Here is a 22,903-nt window from a genome sequence, read left to right on the forward strand (position 1 = left end):
TTAGGAGTGAAAAGAAACCAACATATTCTTATATTTTCGTAATACCAATTTTGTCCCTATAAAAATAAAAAAAATAAAATAATTAAAAAAATATAAAAAAATTATTTTAATAATATAACATAAAACATTTTTTTTTTTATATAAAATCTAATAAAGTAAAAAGAAAAGAAACCACAATCGCCTATTTTCTTTTATATTTTACTTATCCAAACTTAAAAAAAAAAAATTACAATCTAATCAATTCTTTTCTCTTAAGTAATCATTTATTTCCTGTCGGTTCCAAACATAGCGTAAACGATTAGTCTCTCTGATAGATCCATAGAAAGTCAGATTTGGGAGGGGAGAGAAGCCTGAGCCATATATAAAATGGAAGACTTGAGTCTTTATTAAAGTTGTATTCAACTTTTGATTATCATCACCTTCGAGTCTTTATTCCAATTCATACATCGCAGAGTTTTTGTGCTTGCCATGTGTTACTCAGAGCTTTTCTTGATCCTATCTTTCAGTGCACTCTATGCAAATCTTTAACGGTCGTTTCCTTCTGGGGAAGCTCAAATGGGAGCGAGTAAAGACTCTGTCGTCTCCTCCAGGTTGAAGAGGGAAGACTGTAAACGCACCAAACATGACTCTGTTTTCTCCGAATGGAAGGTCTCTCTCTCTCTCTTTCTCTCTCTCTCTCTCTCTCTCTCTCTCAATTTCGCAAAAACAATTACCATTACGAGGGACCCTTGTTCAGATGTCCCAAAAACAATGAAAGAAATTTGGGTTTCTGAGATTTTGGTTGTTCTTTTTTGGTTATCTCTGAATTACGATACAAGTTAATAAAAATTTCATTTTTTTTGGTTTTGTTTTGGAATTGAAGTCATCTTAGTCAGCATCCTATTTATGCAACTTTCAGTGGGTTGCAAGAGAGATCTGTCATTCATTCATGCTTCATGTGCCAGTGTTTGTGAAAATGGGTTGGTCTGTTTTTCTGTATTGGTGAGCAAACTAATCTTTTTGATTTATGCTCACCAAGTGAATGTAAAAATGTCGTAGAGAGGTTTTGAAGACTGGTTTTATGGGTTTCAGGAAGGACTTTTCAAATGAGCTACAAACTGCTCAAAATAAATGAAATTTAGGAAATTGTAGCCAATGGAACTGTTTTACATCAAACAGGATAACAAAAATATCTTTCTTGGTAACTGTGAACAGTGGCAGCTCCAAAAAGATTTGCCACTGGGAGACATTTTTTTGCCAATCAATAGAACTAAATTACAATATTATGAAAATTACACCAAATTGAACATTCAAGGAATGAAAGTCTAACACAGAATCACAAATATACAATAAATAAACCCAACAAATATAAGAAAGAGCTCAAACAAATACAAGGAATACGTAGGTGAACAAAATCGATCCTCTAACCTGCTAGCGAGATGCAAGGACTCTTGTTCACTGGACTACTTCGTAGACATTCAAGCATTTAAAAAATAAGTCAGATTTGAAAGTTAGTGATAGAGCAAAACAAATTTTTTTTTTTTAGGCTAGACATAAAAGGGTTGTTCAAAATTTTGTTGAAATGAGCTCAAACCAACAGCTCATGGTGTTCAAAAATTTTTTTTTTTCCCCAAAATGACAAAGTGGCACCAAGGTGTGGAAAAAGAATTTTGAGAGATGACAAGTGGTGTTTAGGGTATTGGAAAAAAAATCAAAAGTGTCAATGACATCTAAAACTTATACTATTACTGGTATTATTTTTTATTTTTTGAGGGTATTCTGCAGAGGTCTGTTACTTTATCCTGCTTCATGTGCCAATATTTGTCAAAATTGGTTGGTCCGTCTTCATACATGGTGAGCAAACTAGCACGTGGGAGGACTGTTAACGCTCACGAAGTATATGTACCAATGTCATAGAGAGGTTTTGAAGACTGGTTATATGGGTGTTTCAAAGACTTTTCAAATGAGCTACAAACTGCTCAAAATAGATGAAAATTATGAAATTTTAGCTAATGGAACTTGATTGCATAAAAAAAGGATTACAAAAAGAATGTCTTTCTCCGTAACTTGGAAGTAGTTTGAATACTAAAATGCACATATGATTTCTGGTATATTGTATTTCAGCTATGTATTTCTTTGTTCAGGTTCTCATTGGGCCTTCTGATTGGGAAGACCACTCCCTGGGGAAGGAAGGAGCAGAGAGATACAGAATTCATAACCTCCCGAATTGTGCCTCATGTTCAGGGCTCTATGAGCTTGGAATAGTTGTACTACACACCCGTTCAGGGCGTGAGACTAGTAAGTTTGATCCAGACCGTATAATTCCTGTTTATGTTGGACAAGCTGACAATGTTAGGACTAGACTACAGTGTTATGGGCGTGAAGGCGCTCATTTGGAGAATGGGAAATCAACTGGTGAGCTGAATGATTCTGTCCTACAAGGGCGTGGATTGTTTTCGGAGATTTTCTCAAGAGGCTACTCTGTTGTGTATAGATGGGCCCCTGTAAGTACATATTCCTTTTTTTTCATTTCTGAATTGCTTGATCTTCCTTGGGTACTGTGGTTATTTGCACTTTTAATAGGTGATGCATTCTGTATCAAATAATATGTTGGGTACGATATACACTACAATAAGATCAATTGAAGTTTGGCAACATGATAACAAGATCTGTTATGAATCATGATCAAAGACCGGTGATGATGTAATATTCTTCTTAAGTTCATTATTTTCCTGTAAAATTCATGTGGCTATGCCAAATGAGATGTTATATAAACATTTCTCTGTTCTTTATGTTGAATTCATTGGGATTGCTCTATAGGGGACTTCTAACTGAGAGGCTTGTTGGGCAAGAGTGCATGTTTAGAAAATCAGAATTAGTTGCTTCTGAAGTGCTTTTGCTTTCCAACCCAATAAACAAATTAATAAATTAACTTTATGTAATTGCTGTTGTGCACTCGTAATTAGGGGTGGGCATCGTGTCGTATTGGTTGTATTCATGTCATGTCATTTCGGATTCGTGTCAAAATTACTTTACGTTGTTGTGTGTCATGTCATTTTTGGTCTGTGTCCGGATCATATTGTGTTGAAGTGTTATGTCAAAAAAATTCATTTTTAGTTAAAATTAAAACTACAAAGTGTATGGCAAAATTAAATTTTTTCCCCATAAGCTAAATTTCATGAAATTAATCTCTACTAGATAAAATTATTCATAAAAATGTTTGACTTCAACTCAATTCCATTTCTGCAATTTTTTATTTTAAAAAATTTGTATTATGTTTTATTTATTAGATCGACTCTAAAATAGTAGACAAAAAATACAATATCTTAAATGGCAAAAAAAAATATTTCCTTAAAATCCTATTATATATATTTTATCCAAATAGATGGCATTACCTAAGAGATTCAAAAATATTATGGCATCCTTTAGTGGAACTAACACTAAAATGTGTAACTATTTCTCATTAAATGGGTTATGTGTATTAACTTCGTGTTATGTAGGTTCAACACCAACTTAATCTGTTTAATGTTCATGTTACTAGGTCTTTTCATAATCATTGGAAAAAGGTCAACCCTAACTTGGTAACATCGTGTACAGTTCTTGTCGTGTTGTGTTGTATCAAAAATTTCGACCCTTACTTGTAATAGTGCCAGCGGAACAAGTGGTACTCAGAAATTTAGTATATCACATGTAGTTCTTCCTGTCTTCGAAAGAGTTCTGAGTTAGCAAGCTGGCTGAAGGGATCATGGAGTAAAGGGCCTATTTCACATATATGTGGAAATGAAATATATACACATACAAACAGACAGACATGGACATATATGATAGTGTAGTCATATATGTAAGATAAATTGATAGAGAGAGAATAAATTGTATGTATTATGATTGATATATGAATATGTTTACAATGATTCCTATATATAGAAGAGTAGAGTAGGTAGGTGTGTAGTAGGTGGTAGTAGGTGGTAGTGGTAGGTGTGTAGTAGGTGGAGTAGGTGGTAGTAGGTGGTAATGGTAGGTTTTAACAGCCCCCCGCAAACTCAAGGGGGATAGGAACTAACCAACTTGAATTTGGAGAGAGTAACAAAACAAGAAAATAGACTAATACATAAAATAAAAGAGGATAGTAGACACTATATAGTCGTGTCAGACCGTTGTAGCAGATAATGTCTGGACAGTTGACGAGGTCACACCAGACTGATGGAGAAGCTAATCGGAATCAATGTCGGGACAGTTTATGGGGTCATGTCGGACCGTTGTAAAAGCTAACCGGAATCAATGTCGGGACAGTTTTATGTGGTCATGCCAGACCGTTGGAAAAGTCGCACCCTCAAAAGGTGTGCCCAATCTTTCAAAAGGCGTGCCATCAAAAGGCGTGCCCAATCCATAAAAAGGTGTGCCGGACATTATGGCGATGCGCGTGACTACCTTGGCTTGCGCGCCCATGTTGTCGTCTAGCGCCGAGCGGCGCACGATGCGCGTGTCTGCCTTGGCTATTTAACCAAGACGGAGGCTGAGGCTGAGGCTAAGACAAAAACCTGCTAAAAACCTCTGAAAAACTCTTCGTTTTCTGAGAGAGATACTCTGTAACACTCTGTTGCCCATAAAATGGCCTCTTCTTCCCGTGGATTGCTCACTCTCTTTCCAGACCTCAACGAGGCCACAAGAGAAATAACTGGTGCGGTGGCCCTTGAACCTCAACCAAGCGCCTCTGGTTTTGCGCCGTTGAACTTTCCTATGCGGTCTGTGGAGCAAAAAATGGCAGTGCAATCGGATGTTGAGGCCAATCAGTATACATTGAAGTCATGTGTGGAGACCATGACTACGGTTACAAACTTGTCACACCAGCTTCAGAGTAAGACAAATGAGGTGCAGCAGTTAAACGCCCAACTGGCTCTGCTCCAGCGCATGTATAAGGATGCGCGAGCAGAGATAAGTGTGCTGAAAGCAGAAAATAAGGAGCTGAAGCGGAAGGCCACCGTTATGTTCCGATTTGGAGGTTCGCCATATGCTGTAGTGGAGGAGCAGGGGGGAGTGAACGTGCTCGGCGGCGTGGGAAACACAGAGGCAGCACCGTCAAGGGCCGTCCAGGACGGAGGCAAGAAGAAGAGACCAGCAGCAGAGTAGAGAAGAAAAATCTCGCCTGTGGATGTGGTTGTTTGGGTTTTGGTTGTTTGTTCGTTTTGTTTTGTTTTTTTTTTTTTGTGATCGGGGTTGATCCCCAGCATGAAGAAATGACAAGTTTGTGGAATGTTATTTTGTGTTGTTGTTTTGTTTAAAAAAGAAAATAAAATAAAAAAAAATAGATAAAAACAAAAAAATATTTTTGGATGGGTTATTTGAGAAAGAGATATTATTGTAGAATGGGTATTTGAAAGAGATTAAAAGTGGTTTGGAGAAAATAAATAAAAATAATGAATTTGGAATCAAACGGAGGAGAGAGAGGGGACAAGCCCATATGATAAAGTAGAGAGAGAGGGTATTGGGTTTGGAAAGAAAGAGATAAAAAAGTGGAGCATCTCTGCTTCACATGTCTCCACTGCCGGGAGTGCGTCTTTGAAACTATATGCTGGTTTTGATCAAAACCGTGGGCCAAATTACCACCCACGTGAGTCCACTTCCCCATGTACCAACATCAATCAGCTCATCTTTACCTCCCAGCACAAGGCCATGTAAACTCCATGTCCTTTAGTGATTCTGTCTGCAGTGCTATAGCCTCTCTCTCTCTAGAACAGAGATAGAGGGATGCTGTTTATAGGTGTGCAATCCGGATTGACGGGCTCCGATTATGGGATGTGCCATGTTCACTGTTGATGTTGCTGCTGGAGTCCATGCTCTGAGCTCCGTGATGGTGACTCGTGGTACAAGGGGTTAGTGATGCCGTTGGGGAAGGAGCTTGAAGATGCTGTCAGAGCTAAGTTTCCTCATGCCAAACTTAGCCAGGGCTATGGAATGACAGAGGCAGATCAGGTGGAAACAGCTTCAGAATATCATCACCGGTGAAGTTCTCATTTACACATTTTCTGATAAGCGAACGAAGGCATGCCAGAACAGGATCGAGTTCGGCGGAGGAAGGAAGATTGAGGAGAGACTGAAGGGACCAACAATGAAACCAATGGCAATGGGTGCAATTGTGCCCAGTGAACCCTTCTTGGGGTCAGCTGCTGTGGCATACACTGTGTATACCAAAGCAAAGGTGATAGTGATCTCCATGACCACACCTTGAACAGCTCCGACACCGGCCGCCACGCTGTGGGTCGGAATTGCCAAGCCTCCAGTGACAAATTTGAGTAGGTAACATGCCACAATGGAACCAACAAGTTGTGCAATCCAGTAAAAGATGCCGGTGAGGACGGTGATTTGTCCACCAAGAGCCAATCCGAAGGTGACAGCTGGATTTACGTGGCCACCGGAAATGTTGGCCCCAACGGAGACTGCAACAAAGAGAGCAAATCCAAACGGAGGAGAGAGAGTGCTTTGGGTGAGTCAAGGACAGCGACTCGAAGGAGTTGGGCGTGAAGGTGGTGGACTCGAAGAAATTTCAAGGTATGTGTAGAAAATTCTAGCGGACTAGGTTGAGGTCCGGCGGGCGGCCAAGGCGAGGTTGCCGCCCGCCGGTGAAGCGAAAAATACTAAATGCTTAACCTTGCTCTGATACCATGTAAGATAAATTGATAGAGACAGAATAAATTGTATGTATTATGATTGATATATGAATATGTTTACAATGATTCCTATATATAGAAGAGTAAAGTAGGTAGGTGTGTAGTAGGTGGTAGTGGTAGGTGTGTAGTAGGTGGTAATGGTAGGTTTTAACAATATATTACCAGCACATCTTACTGGGCTATGCTTAACTGTCTTGCAATTAAGAGCCCCAAATCCAATTATGTATCTAAGAAGCTTTGCATTGATTTTGGTAGATCAGAAGTCCCTAATTATCTTTCCCCTTTCCAAACCTTCTACAGATGAAAAATAAGAGGGATGCTGAAAAAACAGAAGCTCAGGTCCTTGATACTTTTGATTATGCATGGAACAAAGGCGGCAATGGTGTTCGCCGCCCTAACGATATCCTCAAAAAACTTGACAGAAGTACCGAGCGCAATACCAAGTTTCACGTTATTGTCAAGAAGCTTCAGACTTTTCGTCAGAAGAAAATGGGTATCAAAATTGAAGCCTGCAAGCCACTTCCGTGGGAAAATGTTTCGAACACATATTCCTATCAGGAGAACAATGATCTCTTTTCTCGGATTTTCAAAATCGGCAGATCACAGCCTAGACTGGTTCAACTGAGACATGGTTTCAACGAAGACTATGCTAGCATTTGTGGGGTGGCCTTGGGTCACGGATCTGTTTGCAGAAGGCTACCAGTTGAAGGAAGGAAAAGGTGTGCTGAGCACAAAGGGTTGAAAATCAATGGAAATCACCTCAAAGTTGAGTATCGAGCTTCGAGTTTCAGCCATGACACAATGAAGCCTCAACTGGTTGTAGATGATTGTCCTGTTGGCAAGGACTCCTTTCCTATTTGTGGAGTCGCCTTGGATGATGGCATTCTGTGTAGAAGACAACCAGTGCGAGGGAGAAAAAGATGCGAAGAGCATAAAGGAAGAAAGATTACAAAATCGTTTTCTGAGTCTAGAACAAAAAATAAACAAGGTCATTTATGTGATCCGATTTTGGAATCCAGTACCTATGGTTATGATTCCGAGAAAATTCTATCTAAAACCAGAAAGATGGGCACTACTTGTGGGGTTGGTTTAAAAGATGGGACCTTTTGCATAAGGCAACCTGCGTTGGGAAAAAAGAGGTGTGAAGAACACAAACGGATGAAGATTATTGGGTCCAAGTCTAAATTATTAGTTGCAGATGTTCCCAATGTGTTTGATTGTTCGGGTATCAATTCTTGTAGTGGTCAGAAAGTATGATGATAACACCTCTATGTATGACACCGAGGAATTTCATCAGACATATGTGGTGCTGCATTATGGAATGGATTCATCTGTTAAGTAATTCTGGGGTGTGAGCAGCACAATGGGATGAGAGGGGAATGAGCTTACCCGCCTATAAATTAAGATTGCGGCTTTTATTTTTATTTTTTTTTTTCTATAGAAGATTGAGTGACTGTGTCTCAGTTATTTTTAGATTGTTGTTGCATGTGAGGGTTTCTTCATATGCACATTGAATAATAAGTTAAAAGGCATTGTTTTACATTTATAGATTTGTTGTTGATTTGAATAAATTGGTCTTTTATGTTTGTAAATTTTAACCGTGTATTGTGAGATGTTATATAATCCTCTCGCTCTGTGAAAAAACTACACTATTATATGCTGAGTTTGTACTTCTGAACAATAATTTCCCTCTCCCTCAACCAAGAGTAATGTACACATGAAGTTGCTTCTGTTTTATCTTTCAATACACCCAATCGAGATGGACTCAAAAGCTTTAAGGGGGTAAAATTATTTAGCCCTATTTTGGGAGGAAAAAAATTATTATAAAACAAATTAATTTTACTTTCTATATTTTTGTATATATATATATATATATATATTTTTTTAAAAAATTAAAAAGTAATTAAAAAAATCAATTTTCAAAACATGCCTTACATTTTGGCGGAATTAAACTAAACTACACACTATTGGCATGTTTGATTGGAAGGATTAAAGCATAGGATTGGGATTATTAATCCGTGGGCCCAATCATCCTATGTTTGTTTTGACATTTTAGTTTAGGATTATTAATCCAATGGATAATTAATCCAACAAATTTGTAGGATTATTAGTAATGGGGTAGGGGTGGGATAACTAATACCACACTAATTTAATAGGATTATTAATACCTCACTATTAGTGTTGTGAATCAAACATGACCTATATACATATTTTTTTAGGGGACCAAACTGTTAATTTTTAGGATAAATTTCACTTTGCTCATGTGATTTAAGTCATGGGCAGTTACTCCTAACATTTAAAAATGATAGCACAAACCCCACGTGTGATTTGTAAATTAAGAAAATTGTTAACGATCATGAAATTTTTTTTATAAAAATGATCATAAAAGATTTATAACTTTTAAATTACCTTGATTAGTATATGGTGTTTTATTCTAAATGTAATCTAAAAATTACAAATCTTTCATGATCATTTTTATAAAAAACTTTTCATGATACCTAACATTGCTGGTAAATTAAAATGCCCGACAACTTCTGTTAATAGAATTTGTGCATGGACCTTTTTACCCTCTTTTTCTTCCTTTTACCATCATCTTCATCACCAATTTCCAAACCTCTACCCAGCCTTCCATCTTCGCTCACCTTGACCACCACCCATTTTTCTTCCCTTCCATACCATCACCATCGCTCATCTTCCATCCCCAACCGTTGCTGCCGTCTCCTCTCCCCTATCCCCGACCATCGCGACAGCCTCTTTTCCCACCCCTACCGTCACCATCGTCTCCTCTTCCATCCCCAACAAGCACCGTCGCCGCATCTCCCATTCTCGAGCATCGCCACTGGCCCCTCTCAACACATCTCTTCCCCTGAAACGGTATCCAAAGTCATTTTGAGAAATCAAGGCTATGCAAATCAGAACCAAACCCCAAATCATCTCCAGCAACATGCTCTGTATGTATCTATTAAATATATATATATATATCATCCCCAGCAACACGCTCTGTATCTATTAAATATATTATATATGCATATATTGATAATGTTATTGAGGTGATTATTCAATATTTTTAAAGTATAAATACCTGATACTTTATAAATTAGTAGACAAGGGTATGGATTCATGATTTATGTTAGGATGGAGAACAATATAGGGCTAAATAATTGGTGATTGACATGAAATTTGATTACATGGTGTTTCGGAATTATTGAATAATTTTCCTGTTATCCCAAGGGCAATCCAACGCGGTGAATTGAGTTAATAAAAATAATTTTATAAGGTTAAATATAATAATTAAAATATTTAAATTTTAATAATTAAAAAATAAACAATAATAATAATTATAAAAGTAAAAGAGATAGGGAGAAAAAATCAAATCCAGTGATTTATAATGGTTCGGCACGTGAGGTCTACGCCCACTCTTCAAGGATCCTCATTGAGAATTTTTTTACTATCAAAACGAATCAATACACTACCAAAACTTTACCAAACTTGTAGATTTTACACATATTTTACTCTGAACCTCACTCAATAATAAATGTCTCACCCTTACAAAATTCTCTTACAAAAAAAACAATAAACATAAGAGGTATTTCAACTCTCTTTTATAATAATTTTCTCTTAAAGAGTAGATATGAATGTGTAAGAACAATTACAACACTTAGAAAATATCAAATCTAAAAGTGAAAAAGCAGATAAAAAATAGAGCTTGATTATACAAAATTTTTCCCTTCAAATTTTTGATTTTGCTCCAATCAAAACACTTCTATATATACCTAAAAATATTTCCATTGAGAGAGGAGACGCTCCTCTGACAAATCACATGGAGGAGATCAGACGCTCCTTCATGTGGCGCTGCTTACAATTTCCTTTTCAAAATTTGCGGCCTGTGGCTTTTCTTTTTGCAAGTGAACATTTGAATTAATAGGCCATAGGTCGCTTTCGACGGATGGTATTACAAATTTTTTAAAATTTTTACCGTAAAATCAAAGGGTGCATAGTGATTTGCAACTTTTTTTATTAAAATATTTGAACAGTGTGATTTCTCCATTAAAATATTTATGTGTATAATAAAATCTCTTTAAATAGTATTTATATCAAATTTGAAAATATATATCCTTTTTCTAATCTTTGTAGCCGTTGAAGAGATTTTGAATACACTCTAATAAAAATAACCCACCACCACATGGGTGCATCAAATTTGTCAAATAATAAATAGTAAGAGCATCTCCAACGGTGTAGCAAATGTTTCACCAAATCTGAGTCGAAAATGGGTCATTTCCTTAATTTGATACTTCGCGCTCCAACGGTTCAACATCAAATCCATTTCATCAAATTTGCGCTGGGCAACCGGTTGGTTGACCGGCCGGTCGACCGGTAACAGCAAATTTTTTTTTTTTTTTTTTTTTTTACCTGTTTGAACCTTTTTTTTTGAATTTTTTGAACTTTTGGTGGTCGACCGGGTGGTCAACCGGCCGGTCGACCGGGTGGTCGACCACCTAGGCAAAATTTTTTTTTTTTTTTGAATGGTTTGAACCTTTTTGTGAACTGTCTGAACTTTCTCCGGGGCGACCGGTTGGTTAACCGGTTGGTCAACCGGATGGTCGACCCGTCCCTCTCATCCCAACGGTTAGGAACAGTGCTTTGGTGAAATGCTTCGCCTGCACTCAGTTTGGTACCATTTTTGCTGAATTCTGGATTTGATATCGATTTGGTGAAACCGTTGGAGCGTGAAAAAGTGGATTTTTCATCAAAATTTAAATCTGATGCTGGGTTTGGTTCACCGTTGGAGATGGTCTAACTAATCGATTTTATCAAAACGTGAATAGTAAAACTTACTATTTAAGCATAGTAACTTCCTCAAAATTCAAACATGCATAGTAACTTGCACAATAAAAAATATATGATGCAATTGAAATCTATTTTGATATTTTGTGTCAAATGATTGTAAAATATGTACATTAAAAAATTACAATTTACCAAATAATATTTTAGATTTCATCAAAATTAAACCACATGATTAACAATCTCTCTCTTTTTTATGATGGCAATATTTACATGACTTTGACACAAAATTTCACAAGAATAAATGCAACATAAAAAATATTCAACAATCATTTATTAGTATTATATTTTCTGCCCCTTTATTAACAAATTCTTTGTTAAATGATTTATATATAAATCGTATTTCTTTTTTTCCTTTGACATCATCAAAATAAAAGGTTAATATGGATATGAAGAATCAATTTTGAAATAAATGCAACAAGAAATATTTAACAATAATAATGCAAGCATTTATCAAAAAAGATCTGTGGGAGTGACAAGTACCTCTTATCTTTATTGATTATTTTTTAAGAGAATTTTGTAAGGGTGAGATATTTATTGTTGAGTGAGGCTCATCAGATAAAAGTAAGACTTGTATAAAATTCACAAGCTTAGTGAAGCTTTGGTAGTGTATTGATTCATTTTAATGGTGAATAAATTCTCGAGGAGGATCTTTGAAGAGTAGACGTAGGCCCAACGTGTTGAACCACTATAAATCACTGTGTGTGTGTGTGTCTCTTTCTCTTTTACTTTTATATTAATTATTATTTCTTTATTTTTTATTTATTAAAATTTGAATATTTTGATTATTATATTTAATCTTGTGAAATTATTTTTATTAACCCAATTCACCCATCTCTTGGATTGCCCCTGGGATAACAAGTGGTATCAAAGCTTAGGCTCTTACATTTAACTTAAACGTCTAAGAGTAGATCATGGCAACCAATTTTGGTGCTTATTTTGCTACAAGTCAATTGCCCTCTAGACCACCTTTTTTGATGGCTCAAATTATACCTCCTGGAAAGGAAGAATAAAAGTTTTCATTCTAGCTTTAAACTATGAGCTACGGAGAATTATAGTCAATGGTCACAGAATACCCTCCAAGACCATATGAGGACGAATCTTGCCCAAGGAAGAACACGAATGGGACAATAATGATTTGAGAAGCATTCAAATGAATGCCAAGGCCATGAATTTCTTATTTTGTGCTTTAGAATCTAATGAGTTTAAAAGAATCTCTAAATGTGAATCAACCAAGGAAAGTTGGGATAATTAAAGACGCATGATGAAGGGATCAACTATGTTAAAGAATCTAAAAGTAGTATATTGGTTCATGATTATGAGTTTTTTAAGATAGAATCCCATGAATCTATTTTTGAAATGTTTTCTAATTTACTAACATTATTAATGTTCTAAAATCTCTTAGTATATCTTATGCTAATATTGAGTTGATGAGAAAAATTCCCATATCCTTGCCAAAAAATTAGGAGTCAAAAGTGATTGTTATTCAATAAGCAAAGGATTTAACAAGGTTGAGCATGGAAGAGCATTTGGGGTCTCTCATGACCCATGAACTTGTAATGATGAATGGAATCAAAAAGAAAATTAAAGCAGCTTGGGGAGATGATAAATGTTGCTCCGATGAGGAAAGCAACAATAATGAAGCATCTCACCTATGCCTAATGGCAAAAAAAGATGGTGAGGTATGTGATTCTAACAATGAATCTTGTTCTTTTGATGAATTAAAATCTACATTTGAAGATTTACATGATGAATTTAGAAAACTGGGTATTAAAAATATTGCTCTTAAAAAATTACTTTTAAGTTCAACAAAAGAAAAAGAACCTTTATTTAATAAAATTGAAGTGTTACAAAAAGATTTTTCTGAGATAAAAGAAGAAAATGACATTTTAAAATCAAAAGAATCTCTTATTTTGAAAAAAAGGAACTAAATGATTTGAAATTTGAAAATGATATTTTGAAAAATGGAAATGAAATCTTGAAAAATAAAAATGAAGTCTTTAAAAATGAAAATGAAACTTTAAAAAATAAAAATGAAAGTTTAAAAAAGGAAAATGATTCTCTCAAGAATTCTTCAAGTGATTTGAAAATTAAAAATGATTCTTTAAAAGAAAAAAATGAATATTTAAATAAACAATTTTCAAGTTTACCCCTGAGGAAAAGAAAATTTAAATAAATTATTTGAAAATCAAAGATATATTTTCGACAAAGCCAGTATTGGGTACAAATCCCACAAGAAACAGATGTTTTATAAAAATTTCTTCATTATTTAGTAATCTTAATATTGTACGTCATTATTGTAATAGGAATGGTCACTCAATTTTATCATGTCAATATAAAAAGAGATTACATGGAACAAAAATGAAATAAGTTCCAAAATCAAATAGTTCTGAAACTAATAGTCACGGGCCCAAAAAGATATGGGTACCAAAATCGAATACTTAATTTGTTTTGTAGGTGTTTCAAGGCTAAATCTGATAGAAGAAAATGGTACTTGAACAGTGGATGTTGGAGACAATATTCACATCTTCTCGGATGAACAGTAATCATGCAATATTCAGACACAACAATAAATAATTGGTATAGGTAGTTTTGGTAAAAGTTGGTTTCCAAATCTAAAAATATTTTATTTGATGATAAAATTTCTACTCTCTTGCATATATGAATATCTTATTCCAATACATACATGATTGTCATGCCATACCATGCCATACCACGCCATACATACATTATACTTTGACCATGACACAAATCATTTGAGCCACGTAAAGGTAGAGGAAAAGAGAAGAAAACAAAGTTATTACTATTTTGATGTTTTGACTAAAAAATTGTTATATTGTTTTTTATGTGTGCACAGAATGTTTGAAAATTTGTGATTTAATTTCAACTTTAATTATTTTGATTAAGTCACATTATTATTAAGGTGATTTTGATGATGTAGTATATTAATATTTTTCATGTGAGTTGATATTTGCTTTATGTGTTACATTTTGAAAAATCCGAAAATAGCATTATAAAATCTTAATTGATCATGGCACCTATTGAAATCTTTTCATCTTTTGAATTTATCTATTTTATTAATGATAAAAGATGAGAGTTAAATATAACAACATTTATTATGTGCTTACTTAACTTGATATGATTACATTTTATACATCGTATGTTTCATGTGATTGTTTTATGATTGCTATATCTGTACAAAAAATCACCATAGAAAAAGGAGACACCAATTTAGGGGGAGAATAATTTTGCTAAACACATTTGTTAAACCCCTTTGAGATGATTTATGTATGAAAGAAAATTGAAGATTGAAAATTTTCTGACTCATGAATTAAAAGTTTTCTAATACACTCTTGAGCTCTTGTGATAAATTTCATATGTTCTTTCACATCTTTTGAACTAACATATATTTTCATTACAAAGATATGGAAGGGATTGATTATTCATGGATTTAATTATGCATCATATGATTTGTAATGTATATTCTTTGATGATGAATGAAGAGAAATATGCTCTTTCCAAAAAGGGAAAAAGAAAATCATGCGTATGCTTAAATTTGTACTAAATCTATTGATTTCATGATTTTTTAGGCATATGAACTGTTATATGCTGGACATGCCTTAGTTGTGGAATTACCTTAGCTCCATGAGATTATAATGAGTTTAAATTATTGTGAGCAATAATAGGTATTCTAAGTAATGTTTGTGTTATGATTGTTAAATATCTTAGACTGCATCAGTGACATTTGGTATTAAACATATGAGCTTGCTCTTTCATTGCTATATAATACTGTTATTATCTATTGTGTCCATTATTAGTATGAGCTTGAACTATATTTATCTATCTACCCATTAGTAACATTGAAATGGATGATTATGTGAGACATCATGAGACTTGCCATCTTTAAACATCATCACTTATTGGTATCATCACTCATTTTTTTTTTCTATTGCATAGATTTGTAATTGCTCATTGATTTCTCACTTAGTAATCTAAATATTTCTATATAATGTTTATATTTAAAAAAAAATTGTGATATATATTTTTTTTATAAATTCCTTCTCTCTCTCTCTCTCTCTCTCTCTCTCTCTTTATATATATATATATATATATATTTCTCTCTCACTCACCCACTCTCGTTTCCTCTCATTCTCAGACACCATCTTCATCACCACCATCATCTACCAACTTTATCGCTACTATCATCCGACATTGTAACACCACCCGAGGTGTACTCAAGCACTAAACTGTTTGGACTCTCAATTTATTCGATCTAGTCTCACGAGTGCAATGTGAAAAATAGATGAGAGTCTAGATTTGACAACTTCATAGAAAATTTATTTTATTGTAAAAAAAACTTTTGCTAGAAATGGACTGCGTCATCAGATCTCGAAGTCGCCACCTAATATTTTGAAAAAATTAGAAAACTCGTGACTCGTGCCAAGGCCACTGTTCATCGTAATCAAGGATGCTTGGCTTGAAACCTTAGGTATGAAGGTGGGAAGGTCATTAATTGAACACCCTCGCTCATCTGATCAAAAGAACGGCCTCTACTAAACCATGATATGAGTTTTATTGACTTTATATGTTCATATTCCAATTATTAATAATGCTAAAAATTACTATGTGAAACAATCAAGTATAGGAAATGTCATTCATTTTGGAGCAATTCGATTTCATGTATTTTTGAAAGAGTTTTGAAGATGTACAATTCAAAGAAGTTGAGTTTACAAGCATGAAAATTGTTAATCATATTGTTTAATTTTGATGATGTCTAAAATATTATTTGCCAAAATTTAGATTTTTTAATATACATATTATTTGACACAAAATAAAATCTATTTAAAATATATGGTACATATGTTAAATATTATTTAAATGGAAATATTTTGAAAACTTTACTATTCACTTTTTGAAAAAAAATAAAATAAAAATTAGGGTGATCACTATTCATCTTTTGACAAATTGATTGGTTGTATTATTTTGACAAATTTGGTATTGATGGGTTGTTTTCTTTTGACAAAATTGATATGAAGTGGAAGGATATATTTAGTTTAAAATCTCTACAACATATACAATAATTTAAAGAGGGCATATATTTTCAGATCTATCATTTATATCATTTAAAGAGATTTTTCTGTGTATGCAAATATGTGATTAGAATATTATATACATATATATATACATGATATTATATTAAAAAATGTTGATTAAATTATATATACAAAACCTTGGTGATTTGCCTGTACTGTTTGGCAAAGAAAAAGTGGATAAAGAAAATGTAATGTTTGATAAAGAAAAAGTGGATAAAGAAAATATAATGTTTGACAAAGAAAAAGTGGACAAAGAAAATATTAGGTTTGACAAAGAAAAAATGGACAAAGAAGATACAGTTTTTGACAAAAGTAAAGGGTGCCACATGATGTATTTTAGATGCCTTTTGTCAAGGAGCGTGCCTATGTAATTCATGACGTTAGCAAGGAGCGTCTTACCTCCAACGGGTATATTTTTGTGTATAAATAGAAGTGTTGTGTGTGGAGAAAAATCAAGAACTTGAAGAAAAATTTATGTGTGCTCCAAAATTTTTAGTATATTGTATTATGATATTTAACTTTCAGATCTAAGGGTAACCTTTGTTTTTACACTTTCATATCTACTCTTTGTGAGAGAATTATTGTAAAAGAGGGTTTAAGTACCACTTATTTTTATTCATTATTTTTGTGAGAGATTTTTGTAAGGGTGATGCATTTATTATTGAGTGAGGCTCAATAGATAAGAGTAAGTCCTGTGCAAAATCCACAAGCTTTGTGAAGACTTGGTGGTGTATTAATTTATTTTGATAGTAAAGAAATTCTCAAGGAGGTTCCTTGGGGAGTGGACGTAAGCCTGGCGTGCCAAACCACTATAAATCTCAGTATTTGATTTTCTTTCTCTATCTCTCTTATTTTTTTTCATATTGATAATTATTATTCTGTTTTTTATTTGTTAAAATTCTGAATATTGTGTTTATAAATTTTAATATTGTAAAATTTTTTAAATAACCCAATTCACCCCGCTCTTGGGTTGCCTACCTGGGATAACAAAAATCAATATTACTCCAAATTAAATGACACAACCTCCATTCACTGGCATTCATAGAGATATATTACTTAAGCATATAGCCGCATGGTAGGATGCTAAACATAATCAAAAACAAAATATGTATAGGCGGAATACTAAAGCTATAAATATACAAGATATTATATACAAAATACATATGCAATAATAAAAAAACTTCAAAAATTCGCATTTCTAACACTCACAATTGTGTTTGGAACGGTCCGTTTAGCTAGAACCAACCTTCGTCGCACTTCCTGCGGCTTCACTGAAAAATTCTACCGAAATCTGGGCCACAACACAATTGTTTGAAAATTTGGGGCCAAATTACAATTTTCAGAACTCAGGAGATATTCTGTTGACACCATGGAATATTTCATCCATTGCAACTAACATCGTCTGCCTACGTCAACGATGACGCCATCCTCCACCAAAATAAAAGAAACCAAGAGATGTTGCTCAAAGGGTTTGAACCCAAGATCTGAGCCCCCAACACTCAGCATCTTAACAACTAAGCCAAATCAAGCTAGGTGTTATGTTTTCCCTCAAGTAATATGTAGACACTGAAAACGTCGGCACCTCCAACAACACCCCACTACTATCCCCTTATATCGTATATATTTTATTATATTTATACATAATAAAATAAAATAAAATAAAAATTAGAAAAACAAAAACCAAGCAAATGTAGGTGCCAACATCGGCAACCCACTTCACAATAAATATATATACAAAATAATAATAATAAAAAAGAAAACAAAAAGAAAAGCAATAACAATTGAACAACGGAGGAGGATGGGAGACAACTCTCTCAAATAATTATTTACATATTATAATTATTATATTATTTAAAAATTAGATGCAAAAATTGTAAAAATTCACAAATGATGAATTTTCTGATTATCAAACTCTCTTTCTAACACCTCAAAATTATGGAGTATGTTTTGAAAATTCAGCAAAATGGTTCAAATTTAAGCTTAAATGGAATTTAGGTGGTATATCAATGAAGAGAGAGAGGTGAAAAGTGAAAGCTCACAGGTTTTGTATTACTCTTAAAGAAAAAATCAAAGATGTTTTGAAAACAATTCTTCTCTCTCCCGAATTCTTCTCTTTTAGGCTATTTTTTCCTTTCTCTTCCTTCTCTAGACATTTTCCCTTTGTTTTTGTCTTTCTTTTTTTGAAACCAATCTCTTTCTCTTTTCTCTCTCACTGACTTTTTTTTTTTCCACTCTTTCTTCTTATCCATCCCTTCCTCTCAAAACCAATTCTCACTATTTTATAAAACTAATTTTCCCTCTCTCACCTGTAGACACCACATTTTTGACCGTCCTCAAGACTTGGACGTCACCAGTTGAACACTCGGTGATCATCCATGTTTGTGTTCGTCTTGAGTTCCCGGAGGTCTCGGCTACGCGCCTTGCCTCAGGATCTCTCGACTCGACTGTTTTGTGTCTGGTTTTGCACCAAACACTTGTGCTTTGCCTTGGGGGGGGGGCAGGGAATGGCTTGTGGGCCATCCCCACACTCCACCAGCCATGGCTTGAGGCCACCGGCTGTGTTTTGTTGCCACCGGCCAAATGCTTGGCCGGTCGGCACTATAGATGGCCGGCTGGCTATCTTTTTTTGGTCAATTGCATTTTTGGCCGGCCGACTACTGTGCATCTGCTTTTGCAGATATTTTTGTGCAGCTGGCATACACTGTCCCCCCCTCCATACACGTGTATGGTGGGATTGCCCTCTTGTTAGCTTCCTTTGGAAGCTTTACAAGACTAATTGTCTATAAAAGAGAACCTCTTCTCTCATGTTCAGGGGTTAGAGAACTTAGGCAACATTTTCAGAGCTTAAGCTTTAGGGTTAGGGTTTACATATATCCTCTATCTCTCTCTCTCTCTCTCTCTCTTGTGTTTAGTGTTTAGTCTTATTTTTGTGCACAAACACCCACCATCACACCTTTTCTTAGTTGCTGAGGTACCAGAGGTCTTTCCTTGAAGCTTTTGGACTGGTTTGGAACCAAAAGAGCTGCTGGAACATTGTTTGTGAAGAGGGTCTACAAGGGTAAGACTTTTGTCCCTTTTTATCCCATTTTTGCAAAGCTTTTTAGCCTATCTTGCATCTGTTTTTGAGCTTAGCATATAACATATAAAAGTCTTGTTTTTGTCTGCTCTAAATAGTTTGTTAAGGGTGTTTTAAGCTTTGGGGTTGTTTGACCCCTCTTAAGGCTTGTTTGGCCTTTGTTTTGTGCCATTTTGGTTGAGCTCCGGGACCATTGTGTTTGGGCCTCCTCACCACTGAAATCTTGAGGGATTTCAGAGGTGAGGATGGTGCCTTGAGGTCCTAGGAAGGAGAGGGCCACCCCCTCTCCTTGTTGTCCTTGAAAAGGGCTACTTTTGCCTCTTGAGAGAGCATCTAGTTTAAGCGTGTATTGACCATGCCTTGACTAATATTTATGCTTATTTTTCCATGAAATAACATTGTGTTGAGTTGGTTTGGACACACCTTGCATGCTTTGCATACATGTCTTGTAATGCCATCATTTAGCCTTAACATGTATCTAGGCTTTGACCCTTGTTCAAGCATGTTTTAGGCCTTGCTTTGTGAAGCTTTTGTACTTGTTTTTCCATGCTTAAGGTCTGCCTTTAGTTGTTTTGGTCGACCATGGCATGCATTGCATAGCCCTTTTACATTGTTTAGCTTGTAAGCATTAAATGTGTGAAGTGTTGAGCATGCATTGTTTGATTTATTTCAGTGGTTTGACACTACTTATAGCATCATTTCAGTCCTCATGACATGCTTGCATGCTTGCCTTTGATGCCTCTTTGATGCCTTATGAGGTTGTGCCTTATGCTCCATGTTTGGTCATTGTGCATGCCCTTGAATTTAAGTCATTTAGATGCCATCTAAGTGGTCTTTAGGCTTTGTTTTAATATGCTAAAACTCTGTTTTTGGTCATTTAATTCATGCCATGTTTGGTTTTGCTAAGGGTAGTTCAATACCTCCTTAGCTTGCCTTGAGTTTTGGACCTCTAATTGCATGCTTATGCTTGTCTTGTTGGCTTGGTTTGGCACCATTTTAACATGATTTTCAGAGCTTATGTTGCATGTCATTAGTCCATTTTTTGTGCTTACAAGTTGTCTTCATATGCTTAAGTGTTGGACCATATTTGCATGCATGCGTGTGTGTGTGTGTTGGACCTCACTTCCATAGTATTGGCCACTGATTTTGGCAAGCTTGCAAGCTACCCATGTTAGTTTAAGCCCACCCCTTTACATGTTGTTGTATGCCCACCTTGTATGTTGTTGCATATTTGTGTGTTGTTGCATGATTGAAGTTGCATGATTGAATGAAGTCACATGCTTGCTTGCATGCTCGAACACCCACATTGTGCCTTGCATACTTGTTAGTTGCATCGTCTCATGCCCTATGTCTTGCATGACCATTGTATGCCTTGTATGCTTCTTAGCATTGTCCATGTTGCATACTAGTCGACATGCTTAGGATTGCATTGCATTGGCATGCATGCTTCGCCTCTTGAATTGCTTGTGATAGAGGTTGAGTTCAATTTGCTTGATTATGTGCATTGCATTCCATATCAACATGCATACTTGATTCTTTGGGCCATCATGCATAGAAATGCGTGATTGGTGGCCCGAGAATCGAGGCCCATCCTCCTTTGAGTCATAAATATGATAAGGAGTGTGGTTGGTGCATACATTGCTTGAAATGCATTGCCATGCCAAGTTCTGTCCTCTGCTGCTGTCAAACTAGTTTTTGCAGGAAGATTTGGCCGGCCGGCCATCTTAAGTGCCGACCGGCCATCCATTGTTGGCCGATGGATTATTTTGTGGCCGGTGACCAATCCCTTCAGCCGGTGGTGTTTTACAGCACTTAGAGAAGCAACCTTGGGACCCGTGCAGTCTTCAGAGGAGGATAACAACCAAAGTAGAGGCATTCTGTGCATGGTAGTGACTTTTCGAGTGGAACCGAGCGTGCATGCATTGGACCCTCTTCCCGAGGCTGTTGTTTACTGCTTAATTAGATTAGTTAATTTGCTTAGCTAATTTAATTGATTTGTAATATTTAATTAGCTTGTAGGTTAATTAAATTGTATTATTCTTTCGATCCCTCCGAGCGAGGGCAAATTTGTAATAAGTGTGGGTGCGTGTGTGCATGTCTTCCAACCCCCACTTCTTTCTCACTTTTACTTACCTACTTTGGTGATTAGCATTAGGGCATGTTTACTTTAGCATACCTTATGCCATGCATGCGTGCATCATTCGTCAGTATTGCGTGCACTAGGCTCGGCGTATCATAATAACTGCATAAGTATTTCAAATCTAACTTGAATACATGCTACTTGTGCATTTTCACATGTCATTTATAGACTAGCCGAGCCTACTTTAGTGATATTCCGTATGCGTTGCATTAGCATTTAAACATGGACTTGGATCATGCATGATTGCTAACATGTTCTTGTTTTGGCACGGAGTACTAGGTGATAACGTTTTCAAAATAGGATATCACGATTAGTAGAGGCCGATCTTCAGATCGGGCGAGAGGGGGTGCTCATAGCTGACCTTCCCCAATCGTACCCAAGTTCTCGAGCCGAGGCAACTTTGGTGATGACGGACACGTGGCCTTTGGCATCGAGTCAGGGTTTCCTAAATTCCTCCATAAAAAATATTTAGGTGGCGACTCTGTATCTGGCAAAGCAGTCCATGTTTGGCACTTCTTTTCAAAAATCTGTTTCTCAAAACGATTTGCCGGATTTGGACTCTTTGGTTCAGATTAAGAACCATGACAATTTGAGAGTCCTGAACTGTAGTGAGGCCCAAGGGCGCGTCTATAGTTTCTGGCGACTCTGCTGGGGAATTTAGAGAACTTGACTCGAACTCGTGATATCCTGTTTTGATTTCATTTATGTGTCTCTTTGCATTGCATGTGCATTGGTGTGCCTAGGACACCGTGTTTGCCATCTGCCATTCCTGAACGGTTTGCCGGAGGCTTGACTTTGTCAAAGCATGCCATAAGGCTGACCGGTTGTGGGCTCTGACAGTATGGGAACACAAATCCCAGTTTTACCGGGGCACCCTTTTCGACCATTCGACCTAGTGCATATCGAAATCCATAATGACTATTCCAAACTAGGACAGGTTGCTACCCGATGTTAGGTTGTTTGAAAATTGCTGCGTGCATAGTGAAACCCTAGCTCCTGACAAAATAAGACAAGGAAACCCTACCCCAACTTAGGTGTGTTTTGGCTCTCTTTTACTTGCTATGTGCTTTTAGAGTGCATCTCTATAGGGAACGTACATATCAGTTTG

At 35.8% G+C, this 22,903-nt stretch overlaps 1 protein-coding gene across 1 annotated transcript; it reads left to right on the forward strand.

The window, feature by feature from the left end:
* Positions 1-239: 239 nt before the first annotated feature.
* Positions 240-8,236, forward strand: LOC114312921 (protein EFFECTOR OF TRANSCRIPTION 2). Its single transcript, XM_028259215.2, has 3 exons — positions 240-648; positions 2,124-2,483; positions 6,945-8,236. The coding sequence occupies exons 1-3, from the start codon at positions 556-558 to the stop codon at positions 7,899-7,901; spliced, it is 1,410 nt and encodes a 469-aa protein (XP_028115016.2). The 5' UTR covers positions 240-555; the 3' UTR covers positions 7,902-8,236.
* The last annotated feature ends 14,667 nt before the right edge of the window (positions 8,237-22,903 follow it).

Source organism: Camellia sinensis, chromosome 13 (genome assembly GCF_055761805.1).
Source record: "Camellia sinensis isolate YWXY chromosome 13, ASM5576180v1, whole genome shotgun sequence".
Lineage (NCBI taxonomy): Eukaryota > Viridiplantae > Streptophyta > Magnoliopsida > Ericales > Theaceae > Camellia > Camellia sinensis.

Bases quoted from the DNA above. Each gene is read 5' to 3' on its own strand.
- LOC114312921 (XM_028259215.2), top strand. From the start codon at position 556: ATGGGAGCGAGTAAAGACTCTGTCGTCTCCTCCAGGTTGAAGAGGGAA. The intron at 649-2,123 runs GTCTCTCTCTCT...TTCTTTGTTCAG, and splicing joins CTGTTTTCTCCGAATGGAAG to GTTCTCATTGGGCCTTCTGA. The intron at 2,484-6,944 runs GTAAGTACATAT...AACCTTCTACAG, and splicing joins TTGTGTATAGATGGGCCCCT to ATGAAAAATAAGAGGGATGC.